At 46.4% G+C, this 20,104-nt stretch overlaps 1 protein-coding gene and 1 non-coding gene across 7 annotated transcripts in view; one reads left to right on the top strand and one right to left on the bottom strand.

Moving 5' to 3' along the window:
- PCYT1B (phosphate cytidylyltransferase 1B, choline) overlaps positions 1-20,104 on the bottom strand; it is a 168,159-nt gene that overhangs the window by 38,844 nt on the left and 109,211 nt on the right. For 5 of the 6 annotated variants that reach the window (XM_060292701.1, XM_030851302.2, XM_060292705.1 and 2 more), the window contains 4 exons: positions 19,881-20,032; positions 16,379-16,457; positions 4,191-4,333; positions 1,346-1,534 (listed from right to left, as the gene is read on the bottom strand). In XM_060292701.1, coding sequence (XP_060148684.1) covers positions 1,346-1,534; positions 4,191-4,333; positions 16,379-16,457; positions 19,881-20,032 — 563 coding nt within the window. The remainder of the gene's footprint in view (positions 1-1,345; positions 1,535-4,190; positions 4,334-16,378; positions 16,458-19,880; positions 20,033-20,104) is intronic. The other variant, XM_060292704.2, reaches the window with a different exon arrangement.
- On the top strand, positions 14,582-14,654 carry TRNAG-GCC (transfer RNA glycine (anticodon GCC)). Its single transcript has one exon. It is a non-coding gene; the product is annotated as a tRNA-Gly (tRNA).

Below are 20,104 nucleotides of genomic sequence, written 5' to 3'. Positions count from 1 at the left end.
ATTCACAATAGCCAAGCCATGGAAATCAATGTCCACTGACAGATGAATGGATAAAGATGATGTATATGTATACAGTGGAATACTACGCAGCCACAAAAAGAACAAAACAATGCCATTTGCAGCAACATGGATGCAACTAGAAATTATCATACTAAGTGAAGTAAATCAGGAAGACAAATACCATATGACATCACTTATATGTGGAATCTAAAATATGACACAAATGAACCTATCTGTGAAACAGAAACAGAATTACAGACACAGAGAACAGACTGGTGGTTACCAAGGCGGGGGGTGTTGGGGGAGGGATGCAGTGGGAGGTTGGGGTTAGCAGATGTAGGCTTTTATATACAGAATGCATAAACAACAAGGTTCTGTTGTATAGCACAGAGAACTATATTCAGTATCCTATGATAAACCATAATGGAAAAGAATATTAAAAATAAATGTATATATATGTACAACTGAATCCCTTTGCTGTACGGCAGTAATTAACATGGCATTGTAAATCAACTATACTTCAATTTTAAGAAACTATCTTTTTCATAGAACCCTCATTAACTCTGCTGATAATACTGGTTATTTACTCTGGAAGTGCATGCACAACAGAAATACCACTGGAGTAGAAGGCGGTTTCCAGAATTTTCTTTTCCCTTTCCATAATTTTCACTCAGAATTCCATATAGAATTTAGGCAAGAGACCCTGTCTACATTTTCTGTCTTAGTTTTAAGATTCAGATCATGGCCGCGGTCCCTCAACACCTTTATGCCTATCCCAGCACATACATACCATGGGGGAGAAAAGGGGGCAAATCAGGGCATGATAAGTACAGAGACAGTCCTACCTCTTCTTTCTCTCTTCCAACCAATGAAAGAGGAGTTCCTGACAACCAAAGGCGATCAAGGCAGCTGCATTTCTTTTGCATCCTCCTCCTCTGGTTGATCCAAGAGGCATCAGTTCCATGATACCACTGACCCACTTACAAGCGGGTCAAGTTCCATGATGCCACTGACCCACTTCACCCTTACCATCCAACTGGGAGACTGGGATGAGCTACGGAACCAACCTCTGCGGTAACAGACATTCAATGACTACCAAGTGGCTTCAAACTCTGGATAAGAAATAGAAATAGAGACCAGAGCTGGCTTTGGGCACTACTGGATGCCATACTGAGAGGAAATGCAGAAACTAAGGAAGTGACGTAGACTTGAAGTCATTCGGGCTCATGCTCCAAGTGGAGGCCACATATTGGACTGAGATAAGGGAACCCTTGAGTAGTTCCTTGGAAAGGAGGATAAACTGAAAACACCCATTACTGCAGGGCCAAGTGAAATAATTACATACCCATGCTCCATCAGGCCCAAACAGTTCTAGGAAGTTGCCAATGAATTCCCTCGATTTCTCTTCCCACTTTTGAATTAGATCATGACTCTTTTCTTCCACTCTGTTTACAAATTCCTTTGATTTTTCCTCCACGTTTTTGACCTTTTCCTTCATCTTGTCTACCTGGTTTTGGAAGCGGTACTTCTTCTCCTGGTCCAAAATTAAAGGAGAAAGAAATGGATTTATCCAAGAGGGCATGGGAGAGATCAGTCATTCACAGAAGGGTCATATTTTATTTCAGCTCATGTGTGTTCTTAACCTGAAGAGTCAGGATGCTATTTCCCAAGGGCTGGATTGACAGGAAGGCCGTCTCGGAAGAAAAGTCACTTCTCGTTAGTCTACTTGAATGTGTACAGTGAAGTACAAGTGGTTTTAATGTTCTCTTTCTTGTAAATATTGGAGTTGAATTCACTTATATAAGAGAAGAACCAAAAGTATACATTTGCCCTTTATTACGGAGAGATACTGGGTGAATACAGCCCCTCAATTCTCCTGAGACTTAGACAGAAATACGAATTGTACATAGAATGGCCACTCAGAAGCTACCTGAGCTCCCTATTTTACTGGGACATTGTTAAAACCGATATTGGTTGAAATATTGGCTGGGCCTCAGAACCCACGTGTCATACTAAAATTGTCACTGTCACGATATTTGCCATTAAGCTAATGGAACTGCATCAGTTTCCTTGGTAACGAAGGAAGATTTTGTTCTGATAGCTTCTCTGGACTGGGATTTTGTTCATAGCCTTTATGCAGCATTGCTATACCTCTGTGCCTGGAAGGCACATACGTTGGGCAAGTCACGTGTCATCTCTAAACCTCAGTTTTCTCATCTGTAAAATAGGGATAATTATCGTCCCTACCCTATAGGGGTGCTGTAACAATTAGGTAAGATAATGCATGTAAAGTGCTTGGCACAAAGCCTGGCATTTAGTAGAAGCTTCAGTGTGTGTTGGCTCTTTGATCACTATTACGCCGCAGAGGCATTTAATCACGTTACCTGGTGAGAATGGAATCAAAACCATGAAAATAAGATGAAACAAAGGCTCTTTTCCTCCATGCAATCATAAAACATTTTCTCCTGGAGAGGTAATAAGGTTTATCACTTTTCTTCACTATATGGAACTGAAGTCTATTTCATATTTCAGAATTTTTTGAGCCAGGTACAATATTACAAAACTGGGTCAGGATTCCCTGATCTAGACTTTACAAACCTTACTGCAGCCTCAGGTTGGGGTGTGAGCTACCTGTGCTGCCAGCCAGCTATACATAATACATGGTTACTATCTATATGCAGCTCTCAGGAGCAGCACGGAACACTAGAGCGAGCACTGGACCACGAGCCAAAAGGCTGGGAGGCCGCTGCTGCCTCCACCTCTACTTTGCTTGAAGGACTTTAGCCACATCCCTCTCTGAGCTCAGCTTTCCTCACTTCTGAATTCAGGGACTTGGGCTGGGCGACAGGTTCCTGCCGCCTCTGAGGTTCTGATTCATCTACATGCCCATCCAACACATTAGATTTTCTCCCTGAGCCGCAGCCAGGTTTGTTGTCACAGAAAAGCAACGGGCTCATCCACGCTGACTACACGGTTCCCTGAGCTAAGCGGCTTATCCACAGGCCGCTGAAAGAGCGTGAGCAATAACTTTTGGAAATGCCTCCACACGCTTGGATGGGCTACTGAATTCAATTGAAAAGAACAGACAGTTTAATTTATTGAAATAACCAGGGCTTTATGCTCTATAAGATACCAAATAACCACTTGGACGGAATTCTTTTCAGCCACTTGATCTGGTGCCACTTGAACCCGACATTTTCCATTTTGTTGCCCAGTTTGTACGAAGCCACAGAGCCTGGACTCCCAACACTCCCTGCCTCGTGAGGACAACTAATAATGACTGACTTCTGATTCCTGAACCCTTCCTCATTCGGAGGCACGGATGATCGATTTGTGTAAGCTGCTGGATAACTGGCTGCACATACATATAAGCATCTGGTTTTGTAGAAAAATCGCTCTTGGACAGTATCTGTTTCGGGGGGTGGAAATTCCATATGTACGGAGAGTTATTTTACTCAACTCCACGAGCGCCTCGGAGTCCAGGCCAATACAGTCTTCCAGACTCACGAGCATCACCTCCAGCAACTGGGCTGCCCTCTTTGCCTTTTAACAGCTTGTTTTAAACATTGTTTTAACAGTTGCTCTATTATTAAACTAACAGCAGCTCTGTGGGAACAAAACGGCAGAAATACAAAAGGAAGCCAGAGACTTTGAGCTTTATTTAAGCAGCTGTAATTTCTCTGGACAATAAAAAAAAAAAAAAAGCGGCTGTTAACGTTCCTAATGAGCATCTGTAAGGCCTTAATAAAATGAAAGTTGTAAAATGTTAAAACAAGAAAGCATCTCCTCTGGGTTTAGCTTTTCACTGCCTCTGCCCTCCTTCCTTCCCTTTGAGCAGAAGACAACTCTTGCCTTTTGTGAGGGCAGATCTCCCGGAAATCCTTCACCCAAGTCTGAGAACGCTAAAGGGGGAGGTTGGGGTGAAGAGAGGGAGGCGAGGCAGCTCCTTTAGAAAATGTGAAGCTCACTCGCTACCTGTGGGCCTCGGTCAACTTATGTTACCCCTTTGGACACTGGTTTCTCCATCTACAAAACGGGGATAATAATACATCACTGGGCTGTTACATGGATTGGATGAGACAAATGTCAAACATCAAGAATCCCACGTGGCGTAGAGTAAGTGATTAATAGACAGTGTTCGCAGCAGTGTGACGTGCTGGACCTCAGAGGGTACGCGGTGGCACACTTACATTTATAAAGCTGACATTCAGTTCCTTGGCTGTGTACCCTCTCTGGAGATTGCGTCGGGCATAAACATCATAGTCACGGACAATCCTGGTGATGATGTCTGATGTTGAGATGCCTTCCGTTCTCTGCGTTGGAACAAACATTCCTGTTCCAATAGGAAAGACAGAATAAAGAAAAACAACTAAGGTGGCCCCGGGTGACCCCTCTTCTTGAATGGCCCTCCTTTCCAGGACAAAGTGGCAGCTCTTAGGTGGGTCAGTGAGGCTTTCACATCTGGCCCCAGCTGACTCTGCCAGGCTCAGTTCCGGACACTCCCTCCCTGCCATAAACACTGTGTGTTCGTCATCCTAGACCTATTCCCTGGATGCACCAGGCGCTCACCTGTCTCCCGACATTTGCTCATGCCACGCCCTTCTTTTCTGCCCCAGATCCCCCTTCCCTGCCCACAGCGTCTGCAGAGTTGCTCCTCCTCCTACAGGGTCCGGGTTCAAGGCTATGCCTCTGCGAAGTCTTTCCTGACATCACCAGGCAGAAACCACAGCACTTAGAATATAAACTTGATTTCCATTAACAAAAGTATTTTAGATATCCTTCTCCTTGTAGAAACGGAACATTTTGAAAGCACAGGTTGTGCCTTGATCATCTTTGCATTCCCAGCACCCAGCTCAGTGCCCTGGTGTCCAGCACATGGCAAGTGCTCAATAAATGCAAATTAAATGAATAAGTGAATGGAGAATAACAACCGAGTCAACGAATTAGATCACAGCAACTCCCCTTCTTCCCCTGGGAGTTCTGCGTCACATTACAGTGAACGATAAGAGAAAGGGTGGACTATTTTTGTTGTCTCTGATTGAAAGACATGCCCAGGGGCTGCTAGATGATTTTGTCTCTCTAAGAACAATCTACTCTGAATGATGGTTTCACCACTCAAAGGCCCTTTCATCTAGACTCTGTGGGACTGAGTAAAAACAAACAAGCACAGAGGATGCCAATTTTTCATAGAACTTCCTTAAAGTCCTCAAAGATGTATTTGGGTGTACCAATACAGGGCCATAAGGAAGTCACAAATGTTATGAAAGACAAGAATCTGGTGAAATCGAAGATGACACAAACAGATGCAAAGATACACCATGTTCTTGGATTGGAAGAATCAAATTGTTAAAACGACTACACTACCCCAGGCAATCTACAGATTCAATGCAATGCCTATCAAATTACCAATGGCATTCTTCACAGAACTAGAACAAAAAAAAAATTTAATTTGTATGGAGACACAGAAGACCTTGCATAGCCAAAGCAATCTTGAGAAAGAAAAATGGAGCTGGAGGAATCAGGCTCCCTGACTTCAGACTATACTACACAGCTACAGTCATCAAAATAGTATGGTATTGGCACAAAAACAGAAACATAGATCAATGGAACAGGATAGAAAGCCCAGAAATAAACCCATGCACCTATGGTCAATTAATCTAGGACAAAGGAGGCAAGACTATACAATGGAGGAAAGACAGTCTCTTCAGTAAATGGTGCTGGGGAAATTGGACAACTACATGTAGAAAAACGAAATTAGAACATCCTTTAACACCATACACAAAAATAAACTCAAAATGGATTAAAGACCTAAATGTAAGACTGGATACTATAAAACTCTTAGAGGAAAACAGAGGCAGAACACTCTTTGACGTAAATCGCAGCAGTATCTTTTTCAATCTCCTAGAGTAATGGAAATAAAACACAAATAAATGGGACCTAATGAAACTCAAAAGCTTTTGCACAGCAAAGGAAACCATAAACAAAACGAAAAGACAACCCACAGAATAGGAGAAAATATTTGCTAACAATGTGACTGACAAGAGATTAGTCTCCAAAATTTACAAACAGCTCATGTGGCTCAATATCAAAAAAACAACTCAATCAGAAAATGGGCAGAAGACATAAATAGACATCTCTCCAAAGAAGATATACAGGTGGCCAAGAGACATATGAAAAAGACGCTCAACGTCACTATTAGAGAAATGCAAATCAGAACTACAATGAGATATCGCCTCACACCAGTCAGAATGGCCATCATCAAAAAGTCTACCAACAGGGAGTTCCCTGGTGGCCAAGTGGTTAGGAGTCTGGGCTTTCACTGCCATGGCCCAGGTTTAGTCCCTGGTCAGGGACCTGAGTTCCTGCAAGCCGTGCAGTGCAGTATGGCCAAAAGTAAATAAATAAACAAAACACGCTCCTCTTTAACAACAACAACAACAAAAAGTCTACAAACAGTAAGTGCTGGAGAGGGTGTGGAGAAAAGGGAACCTCCTACACTGTTGGTGGCAGTATAAATTGGTATAGCCACTACGGAGAACAGTACGGAGGTTCCTTAAAAAACTAAAAATACAGTTCCCATATGATTCAGCAATCCCACTCCTGGGCATATATCTGGAGGAAACCATGGTTCAAAAGGATACATGCACCCCAATGTTCACTGCAGCACTGTTTACAAGAACCAAGACATGGAAGCAACCCAAATGTCCATCGACAGATGAATGGATAAAGGAGATGTGGTACATATATACAATGGGATATTACTCCGCCATCAAAAAGAATGAAATAATGCCATTTGCAGCAACATGGATGGACCTGGAGATTATCATACTAAGTGAAGTAAGACAAAGACAAATATCATATCGCTTATCTGCAGAATCTTAACAAATGATACAAATGAACTTATTTACAAAATAGAAATAGACTCACAGACTTAGAGAATGAACTTATGGTTACCAGGGGTAGGGATAGATTGGGAGACTGAGATTGACATATACACACTGCTATATTTAAAATAATCAGCAAGGACCTACTGTACAGCACAGGGAACTCTACTCAATATTCTGTAATAACCTAAATGGGAAAAGAACTTGAAAAAGAATAGATACATGTATATGCATAACTGAATCACTCTGCTGTACACGTGAAACTAACAACATTGTTAATCAACTATACTCCAATATAAAATTAAAATTTTGAAAAGAATCTGGTTTATGCTTGCACTTCTGTTGTCAACTGAAATGATGTGTTGGCAATTGAGATCTTTCTAATATGATAATGGTCACTCAGTCAGAGATATCAGGCATGAGACAGCATGATGGACAGAGCCTAGGGACGAGGGTGCTGGGTCCTCCGTTTGTACACTTGGGCAAGTCACTCAAGCCTCAGAAGGCAAGTTACTTAACCTCAGCCTCTGAAGCTGAGAAATGAGGTGGCTGCACAAGATGACCTCGGCCTCACCTGTGCCGCTTCCCTCTCCCTCACTCCTTACGTCCAATCAATTTCCTTCTACTCACCAATCTACTTCCTAAATGTCTCCCTGGTTCACCCACTTTCCTCCATCCTCCATCTAAACCAATCTAACCCCACCTTGTTCAGATTACAGCAAGAGCCTCAAAACCAGTCTCCAGGGATGTCGCTTTTCTGTCCCCTCAATCTACTCTCCACGTAGCAAGAGCCGCAGAGCAGTCTTTCAAAATATAAGTCAGATACCTGCTCAACATCCTTCATTGGCTTTCTACCGTCCTTTGTATTTGGATTCAAATCCTTAACTTGACTCTGAGGCAGTTTGCCTTCTCTCTTCCCTGTGCTTCTCTCCAGTCTCATCTCAGACCCGCGTTCCCCCTTCACTCCCTAAGCCAAGGCCCCTGTGCTCCGCAGATGCAGCGGGCGCTGTGGTCCGCAGATGCAGCGGGCGCTGTGCTCCACAGATGCAGCGGGCGCTCTTCTCACTGTTTTCTGTGGAGCTGAGCGACAGGCTGGCCCTGCCTTGGCCCAGCGGCCCTGGACTTGAGTGTCCTCCAAGGGCTGCCCCCTCCCCTCACTCTGCCACATACACTCCACCTGGTTAACTCCCGGCCATCCACTGGGGTTCACTTTTAGCATCACTTCCTCAAGGAAATCTCTCAAACCCCAGACTGGGTCTTCCTGCTTACAATTCTCGCCCATGGTCCACTGCTCTCTTCCTTCAAATATTCCCAGACAGCTTGTTCCATAACTGCCTTTTCCACCTGACCATCAGCTGCCTGAGGGAAGGCAGCGCTCCTGCCTTCTTCTCGTCTGTATCCTCAGCACTGGGTGACAAGCAGGCACCAGGAATATTTGTTGAATGAGTGACTAGATGAACACTGATGTCTAAGTGCCTTTCCAAACCCAGTTCTCTCGGATCTATGGACAGTGGTGAATTTGTCAGCCTTCTAGCCCCAACCAGGGCGTCCCTTTGGAGCTTTCCTTCGCCACCATCTGCACATTGACAGTATCAGCAGCAGGGCGGCCCCGCTGTCACAGGCAAAGCATCCAGTTTCTAATATACTGTGGCTCAGAGGGCAGAGCTGGGGTTGGCCCCGAGGTCAGAAACTTCTTTTAGCACCTTCTAAGAAAGCGGACTCAAATAGAAAACTAAGTAGAAGGTAGAGGGTGCCGACATATAAAGGCATGGAGATAAATAGCACCCAACTGTGCACGGGGCTCTAGTGGGCAAAGATCCCTGAGAGGTCCCAAGCCAGGGGGCCTGAGACAGCATCCTCACCTTGGTGAGGGCAGCAGGGAGCTTCCTGGTGAGGAGGATATCCCGTCTTTCAATAGGCAGGCATTTCACTCACAACCACTGCCGGCTGAAATGTTAAGGAGATTCTCTAGCCACTAACTGATTTTAGCAAGTCACTCAGACACTGGTGACATGAGCTCACCGTTTCTTTGAAGCCACAGGGTGAAGTCTCTGTGGCTGAGTAACTGAAAGTTGGGGCTGGGGAGAGATTTGCTTTGGCTGGTTGGGAGGTAGGTCCCTGAAAGAAGCCAAGCCCTCTGCTGACATAATGAGGCACCCAGCTTCCTCCAAATCCTAATTATTGCTCTGCTAAAAATATTCAGTAATGAGCATGATCAAAGAACCTTTCTCATCATGCTTTGCAGAACTGCGGCGTTTGGTTATGGAACTATTTTAAGAAGCAGCAAAGCACATGTTAATGAAGGAAACTTTCAACAGTAGTAGGCAATATTAGAATGACGATGAGTAATGTGGACCTTACAGTCTACTTCATTTAAGCTCCATCTTTGCTGGAGAATTTTGACCTGTAGTCTGACCAGCAGAGCAGAGGGCTGTAAAGTTTAATTCATGCCCTCGGTATCTCCGGCTTCATATAAAGTGATTTCTGACTTTCAGAATGAACCTCGATTAGAGGATAGAAGCCAAATGTGGCTGCTGACGCCATTCCTGAGCACCTTTCTTCCACGACGAACGCTCTGGCCTTCTCTACCTGGGCCCCAAACAGATTTCTACCGTGGCTCTCCCTTGGTGAGGAATCAGCAGAGTAGATCAATGGACCACAAGAAAGGGTCCTTGTGCCCATGAAAAGGCACATGTAAGTCTTATGCCTGCGCTCCGAGAGCAAGTAAAATGCCACCTGACTATTCAATTTGGAGGTGGGAATTGTGGTGGATTGAAGATGGGCACGATTCCCGTCCCTTGGAATGTGAGCTGGCCTTCGTGACGTGCTTATAACAAATAAAATGTGGCATAAGTGATGCCGCGTGGCTTCCAAGGCTAGAACCAGTGTCAACCCCAACTGAGCTCCCTGTCAACAGCCAGCACCCACTGCCCGCCACTTAAGTGCGCCATCAGGGACCTCCAGCCCAATTGGGCCAGTGTCTGACTACAACCGTTTCAGAGACCCTGAGCAAGGACCACCCAGTCAAGCCCTTACTGGAATCCTGTTCCACAAAATCATGAGCAAAATTAAGTGGCTCTTTTTCTTGGCCATGCCGTGCAGCAGGCAGGATCTTAGTTGCCTGACCAGGGATTGAACCCGTGCCCCCTGCATTGGAAGCATGGAGTCTTAACCACTGGACCGCCAGGGAAGTCCCTAAAGTGGCTCTTTTAAGTCACTAACTGCAGCAATAATTTGTTATGCAACAATCGGATGATCAATTGCTTAGAGTTAGCAAAATATTGGACCTGTTTCTACACCCAACAACTAGAACTTGAGGTTTTCCTGATTCCTCAAATCAGGAAAGTAACTTTCTCTTAGCTCACCAGAGGCTATTCACCCAGAAATAAAAACACCGGTAAATGTTTGTTGCTGCTCTACAAGGCAGTCGAAGAACTGTCACCCCAGGACATGCTGACTCAGTTAAACCTGGGAGTAACCCCTGGGGGAATCCCTGGTCTGGATTCATGCTACTCTAAGTGAGCTTTATGAACCTACAGTAGCTAACACCCTGGGAGCTCATCAGAAATGGGAATCTTAGGTCCCACCAGACCTACTGAACGCAAATCTGCACCTGAACAAGATCTTGCAGGGATCTGCAGACACACTGACACCTGACAAGCACTTGTGTGTACCAGGCCCCTCATGACAACTTTCGGAAAGAAGCAGCTTGCTCACAGCTCAGATCTTACAAAGACTTAAAAAGGTAATACTCGCCCCATGCCATAACCCATCACTGAGTTACTGACACATCAGGCAGTTTAGCCCCCTCCTCCCTCCTCTCCAACCCACCAAAGCCCACCTCGCCATGTTTCCTAGCAGCCTTCCAAGTCTAAAGCGTATGGGGTTTCCTTTCTTGGAACTCCTTACAGACAAGACTGGTATCTGAGACTGTCAGGCCTCCCGTTCTTACCCAATGTTCCTGACCACCAAGGGAGCCCTTTCTAAGAGAACAGTACAGACCTGACCAGCTCAGGGTAGCATGGAGTTCCCCCAGCTGGCCCCAAAAGGATGTGAACCAACAAAAAAACTCCATTAGGGAGACTGAGTACGTTCTACATAGCAGAATACATTTCTGATATATCATCCAATGTCATTTTCATTTCTGGGGATGATGTCTGTCCTGAAGACCTCTTCTCACTGATGCTGAGACCTCCATCACCTCAGGGGAGAGCAGATGCAGCTGCGGATACAGGAGACTGTGTTCAGCTTTTGACTTCTCAAACAAGCTCTTCTGAAGGCTCATTTCCAAAAGAATAGTTATGAAAGGTAAGGCTTTCACTTGAAAGAGCCAGGCTTTGAGGACTGCAGAAAGGGTTTTCTAAATGCCAGGAGTGTCCCTTTGATGATCAAGAACCAGAGGTTCGGTGGACTCAGGGTATAGAATGTTGAACTGTCAGCCCTGGAGTGGGGAAAGATGAAATTAACACGGGGCAGTTTCCTGCCCTCGGGGAAGAAGACAGCCCCTCCTGAGGTTGAGGGAAAAGCCCAGAGAGGGATCAGAAGCAAGAGAATATAAGCAAGTCCTCTGTCTTGCCCTGACTCAGGTTCAAACCCCCGGGGGCAGAGGCAAGTAAGAAACCCCCTTAGGAAGCCCAGAGCAGAGGGGCTGGTACCCTGTTTACCTCGAGGAACTTTGGGAGGAAATGGTCCCACAGAGGCCCCGTGCCAACATGGCGAGCAGGTCAGACAGGGCCTAATGTGGCTCCCTCCCACCGCCCTCCAGTAATCGTGGGGGACATATTTGACGTTCCTGGGGACCCTCTCAAGGAACACTGATGGTAGCTGGGACTTGAGATCAGCATGACTGCTGGGTGGCACACCTGTAATGTGGGGAGGGGGGTAGTGAGGCAGAGGCTGTGGCCGAGACAGGCCAAAGAGGGCCGTGGCTGGGGAACAGATGGACGCGGCGGCCATGGGGATCTGGTAGCCAGGGATGATGGCTGAGCAGGTCTTGATACCCCACAACAACAGGTCAGCAGAGCCAGATCCGTACCCCATCCAAGCCAGTACTCAGATCATGCCAGGAGAAGAAGGCCACAGGTTGAGTCCACGTGGTCTAAGTGCAAACCTTAAAGAGTCTGAATTACTTCAAGTGTCAAGAGTGGGTTGTTTTTTTTCCTGTCATCTGTGGAAATGGGAGCTCCTAAGCTTGGTTACAGAAATTCCTCTTGCCCCCTACCCAGTTGTCCTTCCCCCGCAAGAGAGCTGTTCCTGGCACCCCCCCGCCTCCGAGTGGCATCTGGCCCTGTGACGCACGGAATGAAGCCTAAACCACTCGTCCTGCCAGTTCTTCTCTCCGCTGCCACCTCCACGCACCCTTTACCACATGAACATCGTCGATTTTCTCCAAACACGCTGCACTTCCTCATATACCCCCACCTTTGGACACACCTCCCCTGCCTGCTATATATAGCAGGCTTCTAATATTTTGGTGTAATTATTTATATCTGGCTCTGCTCTCTGTCAAGGGTGAGGGCCGTCTTATTCATCTTTGTATCCCGTTTTCCCACCAACAATAGCAGGCTTGTGGATGCACTCAGCGGTTCGTGTGCTAACCAACGAGAGTCAAAACCATCCAAAGACGGAATGGGCTGCCTTGGGAGAGAGGAAGCTCCCCCTCATGGGAGACGTGCAAGCATCGGTTCTACCTGGATCTGGCAGTGATGCCAAAGAGGAGGTAGACGACTGGGTGAGTGACCCTTAGGAGCCCGTTCTACCTTCAGAGTCTGAAGGTCCCTGAATACCAGGAAAAGGCTGTAGCGGCAGCAGGCTGAGGGTGAAGGATGGTGGGACCAATGGGTGGAGTTCCAGTGGCCTCCAGGAAGGGGAAAGATAGCTCCGATGCAAGTGCCAGCAATGGGGGCAGCTCAAATATAAAGTGGCGTGTATTCGACTTCTTGAAATCCCTGAGTAAAGCATATGGTAACTCACTAAACTACAGTGTCTGTACCGTGCCAGATGATGGCTTAACGAATGCAGGAAAGTATGCAGGAATGCACCTACAGTACCTATAGATGTCATGTATGGTAGAAAATAAAATAGCAGAAAATAAATTAAGCCATTAAAAATCTACTTCTGCACCTACCTTTAGCTAAAATACCAATTCCAGCCCATCCCTTCCTCAAACTCTTCCTCGCTCCAAGATTCTCAGGCAGCAACAGGCTTATGGGAAGTTTATGGAAGGTGGTCTGATGAAGGAAGAGGGATGGAGAAGCTAAGGAATTCACGTTACCGTACTGCCTCCTCAACCTTGGACAGCTCCACTTATAGAGTCAGAAAAACCATATCTGATCCTGTAAGAGGGTAGAAGTAATTACCTTTGCCCCAGCTGTCTTTTTAAGTAATCCAAATGGATATTATCTGGGGAGGCTGGGTATTTTAAAATCCCAGCAATGACTATTCTGATTCCTGGTGATTATTTGAAACCCTGTGACATTGACGGAAAACCTCAGCTCAGGAAAATGATGAGTATTGGGCAGAGCCGAGACTATTTTTCCATTATACATTTGCCCCAAAGAGCACCTATAATTTGTGAGTTTTTGCCTGTTATAAAGTAGAGCAAAAAAGATGCAAATTCATAGATATAATTTCGAAGATCTTTCAGATCACAGTCTTTTTTTTTTTTTTTTGCGGTACGCGGGCCTCTCACTGCTGTGGCCTCTCCCGTTGCGGAGCACAGGCTCCGGACGCGCGGGCTCAGCGGCCATGGCTCACGGGCCCAGCCGCTCCGCGGCATGTGGGATCTTCCCGGACCGGGGCACGAACCCATGTCCCCTGCATCGGCAGGCGGACTCTCAACCACTGCGCCACCAGGGAAGCCCTCACAGTCATTTTTGAAATAAGTCACAGAGTGAGCCCTTCCATCTTTCACTGAGATTTTGTTGGGCTGTGAGGCTAAGATGGTTTGGAGTAATTCAGCACTTGTCATTAGCATCTCCTTCAATAAAGAGGTGTGCGAGGAACTCAGAGGCCAAGATACCAGTGAAAAGCCAACAAATTGGATGAAAGGTCCATATCCTTCAGGCCAAAATATCACCCTTACATCTAAATAATATGAACCATTCCACAAGACAGAAGTGTGTGCCCGAATGATCTGGGTAAGTGGCTCCATTCCCCGTGTGTTGGGAAGAGCCCCAGCACACAAAAGGCTTCCATCTTAAGCTGCCTCCCCATCATACTCAATAAAAGCACTCTCTTGTTCAGCCAGCACTTCAGGAGCACCACAGATGTACCAGGGACTGTGCTGGGGATGCAAAGATGGATGAGTTATGGCCGTGGCCTGTGGCACTTCACTCTAGCTAGGGACACACACCCACCCACCCACCCACACACAATCAGGAGAAGGGAGCTGACAAGGAGGTCCATGTGCGAAGAGTGTCTGCCTCTGAAGAGGGCGGGGGCTGTGCTGAATCATGCCCCAGGGAGAGGGTGCATGTCTGGGTTCGCTCCTCAGCTGGGCCCTGACCAAGATGCTCAGAGGAAGGGCATTCCAAGCCCAGAGAACAGCTGGAGGAAAGGCATAAAGCGGGGGTGTGTCTGGAAACCAGGACAGATTCCGTGTACCTGGAGTGTAGAGCGTGTGGATGGCAGAGCACAGAGCTGAGGCTGGTAAGACAGGGAGAGAAACCCAGTAACAAAACCCAGGAGCAGGGACTTCCCTGGTGGCCCAGTGGTTAAGACTCTGCACTGCCAATGCAGTGGGCACGGGTTCGATCCCTGGTTGGGGAACTAAGATCTCACATGCCCCATGGTGCGGCCAAAAGATATCAAGAAAAAAAAAACCAAGAAAAACCCCAAAGGTCCCAGAAGTGTCCCAGAAATGGAAGCAAAGACAAGAGCGTCTAAGCAAAGAACATGGTCAGCAGTGTCGTTATGCCCAGAGCGGGGACTGAGCTAAGGCCGCTGGATTGGGTGGTCCAAAGGGCATCTGAGAACTGAGCAAAGATGGGACAGAAGTCAGAGTGCAGGTGACTGAGGAATGACAGCTGCCACTAAGAGGACCAAGCAAGGATGTCCGTGAAGGTAGAGGCAGGAGGGAGGGCAGAAGGAAAGATCTGGGTTTATTTGTTTTTGTAAACTTCCACGTAAGCTGGTAAGAAACTACTGGAGAGTGAGAAGCTTGGATCACAATGGGAGGAAGAATAAAAGAAAACATGCTCCAGGGAAGGGAGAAGGTAAGTTCAGATAAGAGGTTAGCCTGGGACAGAAAACATACCCCTCTTCCTCTGGATGCCGTAGAGGAAGCAAGGATGCAAGGACGCAAGGAGTTATGGGTAAATCAGGGCAGGAAGGGGAAAAAGAGGAGGTAAATGTTACCAAGGAGCAACCGAGCATCCCACTGAGGCTAGAAACCACAGATCTTCTATGATGCCCAGGAGCGATTTCCCTGCAGTCAGAGCAGCGTAGGAGTGCGAAGAGTACTTGATGAAGGAATTAATTCCGGGGAGCCTGCAATGGAAGGAAACCTCCCTCTTTCCAGTCCCCCAGTAAGCCCCTGGGGCCAACCAGACTCTCTGACCTGAAGAGAAATGCCTAGTGACAAATGGGACAACTTCCAAAGCTCAGGCACCATGTCTGCCTTCCATGACATCAGTTAACTGTTATCAGGAGGAAACAGGTGGCTGAGGAATGACAGTCGCCACTAATTTTTACTTGACTACCACAAATATTTATCCACTCTTTCTTTCTTTTTATTTTTTGGCCTCTGCATGTGGTACCTGAGGATATTATTATCATGTGACAGGATGACCTATGGCAGGACTGGACTTGGGAGATGAGGAGACCAGATCATTAATTAGCCAGTTATCTGTATTCTTCTGGAAGGAACTTTCTTGGGAACATAGAGTAATTTCATTGTTAATGAGGAAAATGATTGCCCTTTAAACAACAGTGTCCGGGGAGGGGGATAAACTAGGAGTTTGGGATTAGCAGATACACACTACTATATATAAAACAGATAAACAACAAGGTCCTACTGTATAGCACAGGAAACAATACTTAATATCTTGTAATAATCTATAATGGAAAAGAATATTAAAAAGAATATATATATATATGTGTGTGTGTATGTGTGTGTGTGTGTGTGTGTGTGTATAACTGAATCACTTTGCTGTACACCAGAAACTAACACAACACTGTAAATCAATTATACTCCAATAAAAAAAAATAAACAGGGTCCTGTGATTTTAGGTCCTGTGATGAACTCTAAAATCGAGCCTCAAACCGGAAGTTGAGTACTTTGGTGCTCAGGTTAATTTCTATATAAATACCTAACTGGTGTCTGTGCCACAGCTGAGACTTAGCACATGTCAACAGAGGCTTGCAGAGGCTACTTGGGAGACATGTGAAACGCCAGTGCCTTGCACGTATATGCTGCAGGCCCAGGGCAGACGTCCCTTATTAACCCTGATCACTATGCCGCAGGGGACAGGTGAGCACAGGACGACCCTCACCTGCTTCCTTTATATGCTTGTAAACATCATCAGAGCCAGCAGAGGAGTACGGAATGTCATCGTGGGCCACAAAGTCAATCTGTTGGAGAGAGAGGAGAGTGACATCAACACCGGGATGGGGCTGCATGTCTGCAATTTGAAAATACATATCTTTTTAGAACAAAGTAGTTGTAATTAAGCAGTTGAAATGAGCAGTTTAGAAGGCAGACTTGAATCCTTGACTGAAAGGTATTTCCAACTGTCTCTGTTTACACGAGCTGATGGGAACTAGATTGGCTTCTCTCTTTTGCTGGTCCCTCTTTCTTCTCTCACCTCTGACAGTAGGTGTTTTTGGCCTTCTGTTCTTCTGCCTCTAAAATCTCTCCTTCAGACAATTCACTCATTCTTCAGATTTTTTTTTTTTTTTTGCGGTACGCGGGCCTCTCACTGTTGTGGCCTCTCCCGTTGCGGAGCACAGGCTCCGGACGCGCAGGCTCAGCGGCCATGGCTCACGGGCCCAGCCGCTCCGCGGTATGTGGGATCTTCCCGGACCGGGGCACGAACCCGTGTCCCCTGCATCGGCAGGCGGACTCTCAACCACTGCGCCACCAGGGAAGCCCCCATTCTTCAGATTTTAATCACCTCTGCTATGAGGAGCCCAAATCCTCATTTCCTGTCCCACTGATGGCAATAGGCCCACCCTCACATTTAAGTCATATTTTATTTTATTTATTTATTTTTTTGTCCGTGCCACGCGGCATGCAGGATCCTAGTTCCCCAACCAGGGATCGAACCCATGCCCCCTGCAGTGCAAGCACAGAGTCCTAACCACTGGACCACCAGGGAATTCCCCCACTTAAGTCAGATTTTATATTGTAGAAATGAATTCACGTCTCTCTTCGCATTTGATTCATACAACCACCTTGTGAGGCCGATGGGGCAAGTATTACTATTTCAGTCGGGTCATACGGCTGCTGAAATGATAAAACTTGTCAAATTTGCCCAAAGTCACCCTTTTCTCTTTTGCCAGCCTTGCTGTCACTTTAAAAACCTGTCTGGAATTTTAATTCATCCTGAAAACTGGGGCCCCTTCCAAGGGCACCTCCATTTTCTAAGTTTATTTAGGCTCCAAACACCTTGGAATCAGCCTTTTTCCCTACTTCCTTCACTCTCCGTAGCACATAGGTCACAAGTTCCATTGTGTGTGTGTGTGTGTGTGTGTGTGTGTGTTTGTGTACATAAGTGCATACACCCATCACTTCCTCTCCATTGCTTATGCCAAATCCAGGGCCCCATCACCTGGATTATTAATACCAACTTGAACCTGACCTTCCTCACTGCAGGCTCTTTCCTCTCCAAGCCATCCCTCTGTCACATGGTGGGGGGACCTCCTTAAACAGAATTTTCTTCTTGTCATCCTTGTGCCTACTGATCTTCACTAGTCCCTTGTTCTCCTCCTCCATCAAGTAAAAACTTCTTGCCTAACTTTCAAAGCCCTTTAACAAGGCTTCACTCCACCTTGAGAGGTAGAGTAGCAGTTTAATTTTGCTGGGTATAGATTCCTGCCCCACCACTTACTAGCTATATAACTCATAATTTAGTGGTAAGGATTAAATCAGGATTTCTCAACCTTGCTACTGGTGACATTTTGAACTAGATAATTCTTTATTGGAGGGACTTCCCTGGTGGTGCAATGGTTAAGAATTCACCCGCCGGGGCTTCCCTGGAGGCACAGTGGTTGAGAGTCCACCTGACGATGCAGGGGACACGGGTTCGTGCCCCGGTCCGGGAAGATCCCACATGCCATGGAGCGGCTGGGCCCATGAACCATGGCCGCTGAGCCTGCACGTCCGGAGCCTGTGCTCCGCAGCGGGAGAGGCCACGGCAGTGAGAGGCCCGCGTACCACACACACACAAAAAAAGAATCCACCTGCCAGTGCAGGGGACACGGGTTCGAGCCCTGGTCCGGGAAGATCCCACATGCCACGGAGCAACTAAGCCCGTGCGCCACAACTACTGCGCCTGCGCTCTAGAGCCCGCGAGCCACAACTACTGAGCCTGCACGCCACAACTACTGAAGCCCGCACGCCTAGAGCCCATGCTCCGCAACAAGAGAAGCCACCTCAACGAGAAACCCGCGCGCTGCAACAAAGAGTAGCCCCCATCGCTGCAACTAGAGAAAACCCGCGCACAGCAACGAAGGCCCAACGCAGCCAATAAATAAAGTACATAAATTTACATATAAAAAAACTCTTTGTTGGAGGGGGAGGGTCTGTCCTGTGCATTGTAGGATGCTTAGTAGCACCCCTGTCCTTTACCCACTAGATGCCAGTAGCACCCCTTTAGTTATGATGGCCCAAAATGTTTCCAGGCCCTGTTAAATGTCCCTTGGGGGCAAACTTGCCCCCACTTGAGAATCACTGGATTAAATAATATAATTATGTAAAAGTGCTGAAAATAATAACTGGTACACAGCAAGTACTCAATAAATGTTATTATCATCAATTCTATTCTTCGTACTCAAACTTAGTTGTTCCTCGTCTCCAGTGTATGACAACAACAACGTCTCAGGGTAGCCATGAGATTGAATGTGATTCATGTAAGAGCAAAGCACTTAGCGCAGGGCTGGGTACATGGCAGCCATCATCAGCATCCCCGTAATTCTGCACACAAGTTGAAGATACAATAGATGCTTAGTAAAAATGTGTTAGTGATTGCTGGAAGTAAATCCTATTGGAGTTTTTCCTTTTTCTTTTTATTCTTGCTGGGAAATTGTCTGCTCTGCTATTACCCATGCACATTTATCAGTGTTCTCTATTCTCTCCTGCATCGTGAATTTAAAAATAGAAAACTCTTAGAACAGCTTAATCTTATTTTTTTGTACTGCTTATAAAAGGAAAGAAGAGCTCCTAATGTGGGGCTGGTAGGGAGATACAAAGCACATGATTTGATGCAGATCAAAAGGATTTCTTGTGTTTTCAACTAATAAAAATCTTCTATCAGTAGGAGTCTCAGGGTCACAAAATCAGAGATATACAGTTCTCTCCTTAAAGCCTGACCCCTGTCCCTCTGGATAAGGTATGTGGTCATTTGTTCCACGAAAAATGATGCCTGTGGAACTCTAAGCATCAATAATAATGATGATGACATTTTTGGAGCTCTTGCTTTGAGCCAGCCAGTGTTCCAAGGGTCTTACTAGATGATCTCATTAGATCCTCAAAACAGCAGCCATGTTCTGGTTTAGGTAAGTGAGTGCAATATGTTGCTCAAGGTCCCACAGTTAAGAAGTTAAGCCACACATGGACCTGAGTGGTCTAGCTCCAGAGACCACACTGAGGAAGTGGGATGCTGTTGGTCCCCAGGCGTAGGCACAGGACAGGTGCTGCATCAAGTGACATCACATGACAGTGCCTGAAGTTACCTCTTGCCAAAATAAGAAGAGTCTTTGGACTTTCTGGGTATAAGCTGGAGAAACAGACGACTCCCTAATTCTGCTACTTAGAGAACGTGGAAGAATAAGTACCTTGTGTTTTTCCAGAAACTCTGGCGTGAGTGTCCACGGAGCATCTCTGATGACTTCATCCACATAGCGACAGTGTCTCAGGGCTTCGTATCTCTCTGCTTCATTCATCACGGTGAAACCTTTGAATTTGTGGGTGAGGTCATCACTGCAAACTGAAACAGGCAAATGCGTTAAATGCTGTTAGCTGGCCCAGGCCCTGCTCACAGCCATCCCAATACAGACAT

This window comes from Globicephala melas, chromosome X, assembly GCF_963455315.2.
Source record: "Globicephala melas chromosome X, mGloMel1.2, whole genome shotgun sequence".
Lineage (NCBI taxonomy): Eukaryota > Metazoa > Chordata > Mammalia > Artiodactyla > Delphinidae > Globicephala > Globicephala melas.
The sequence above is the reverse complement of the archived record's forward strand: the minus strand, read 5'-3'. Positions and strand labels throughout refer to the sequence as shown.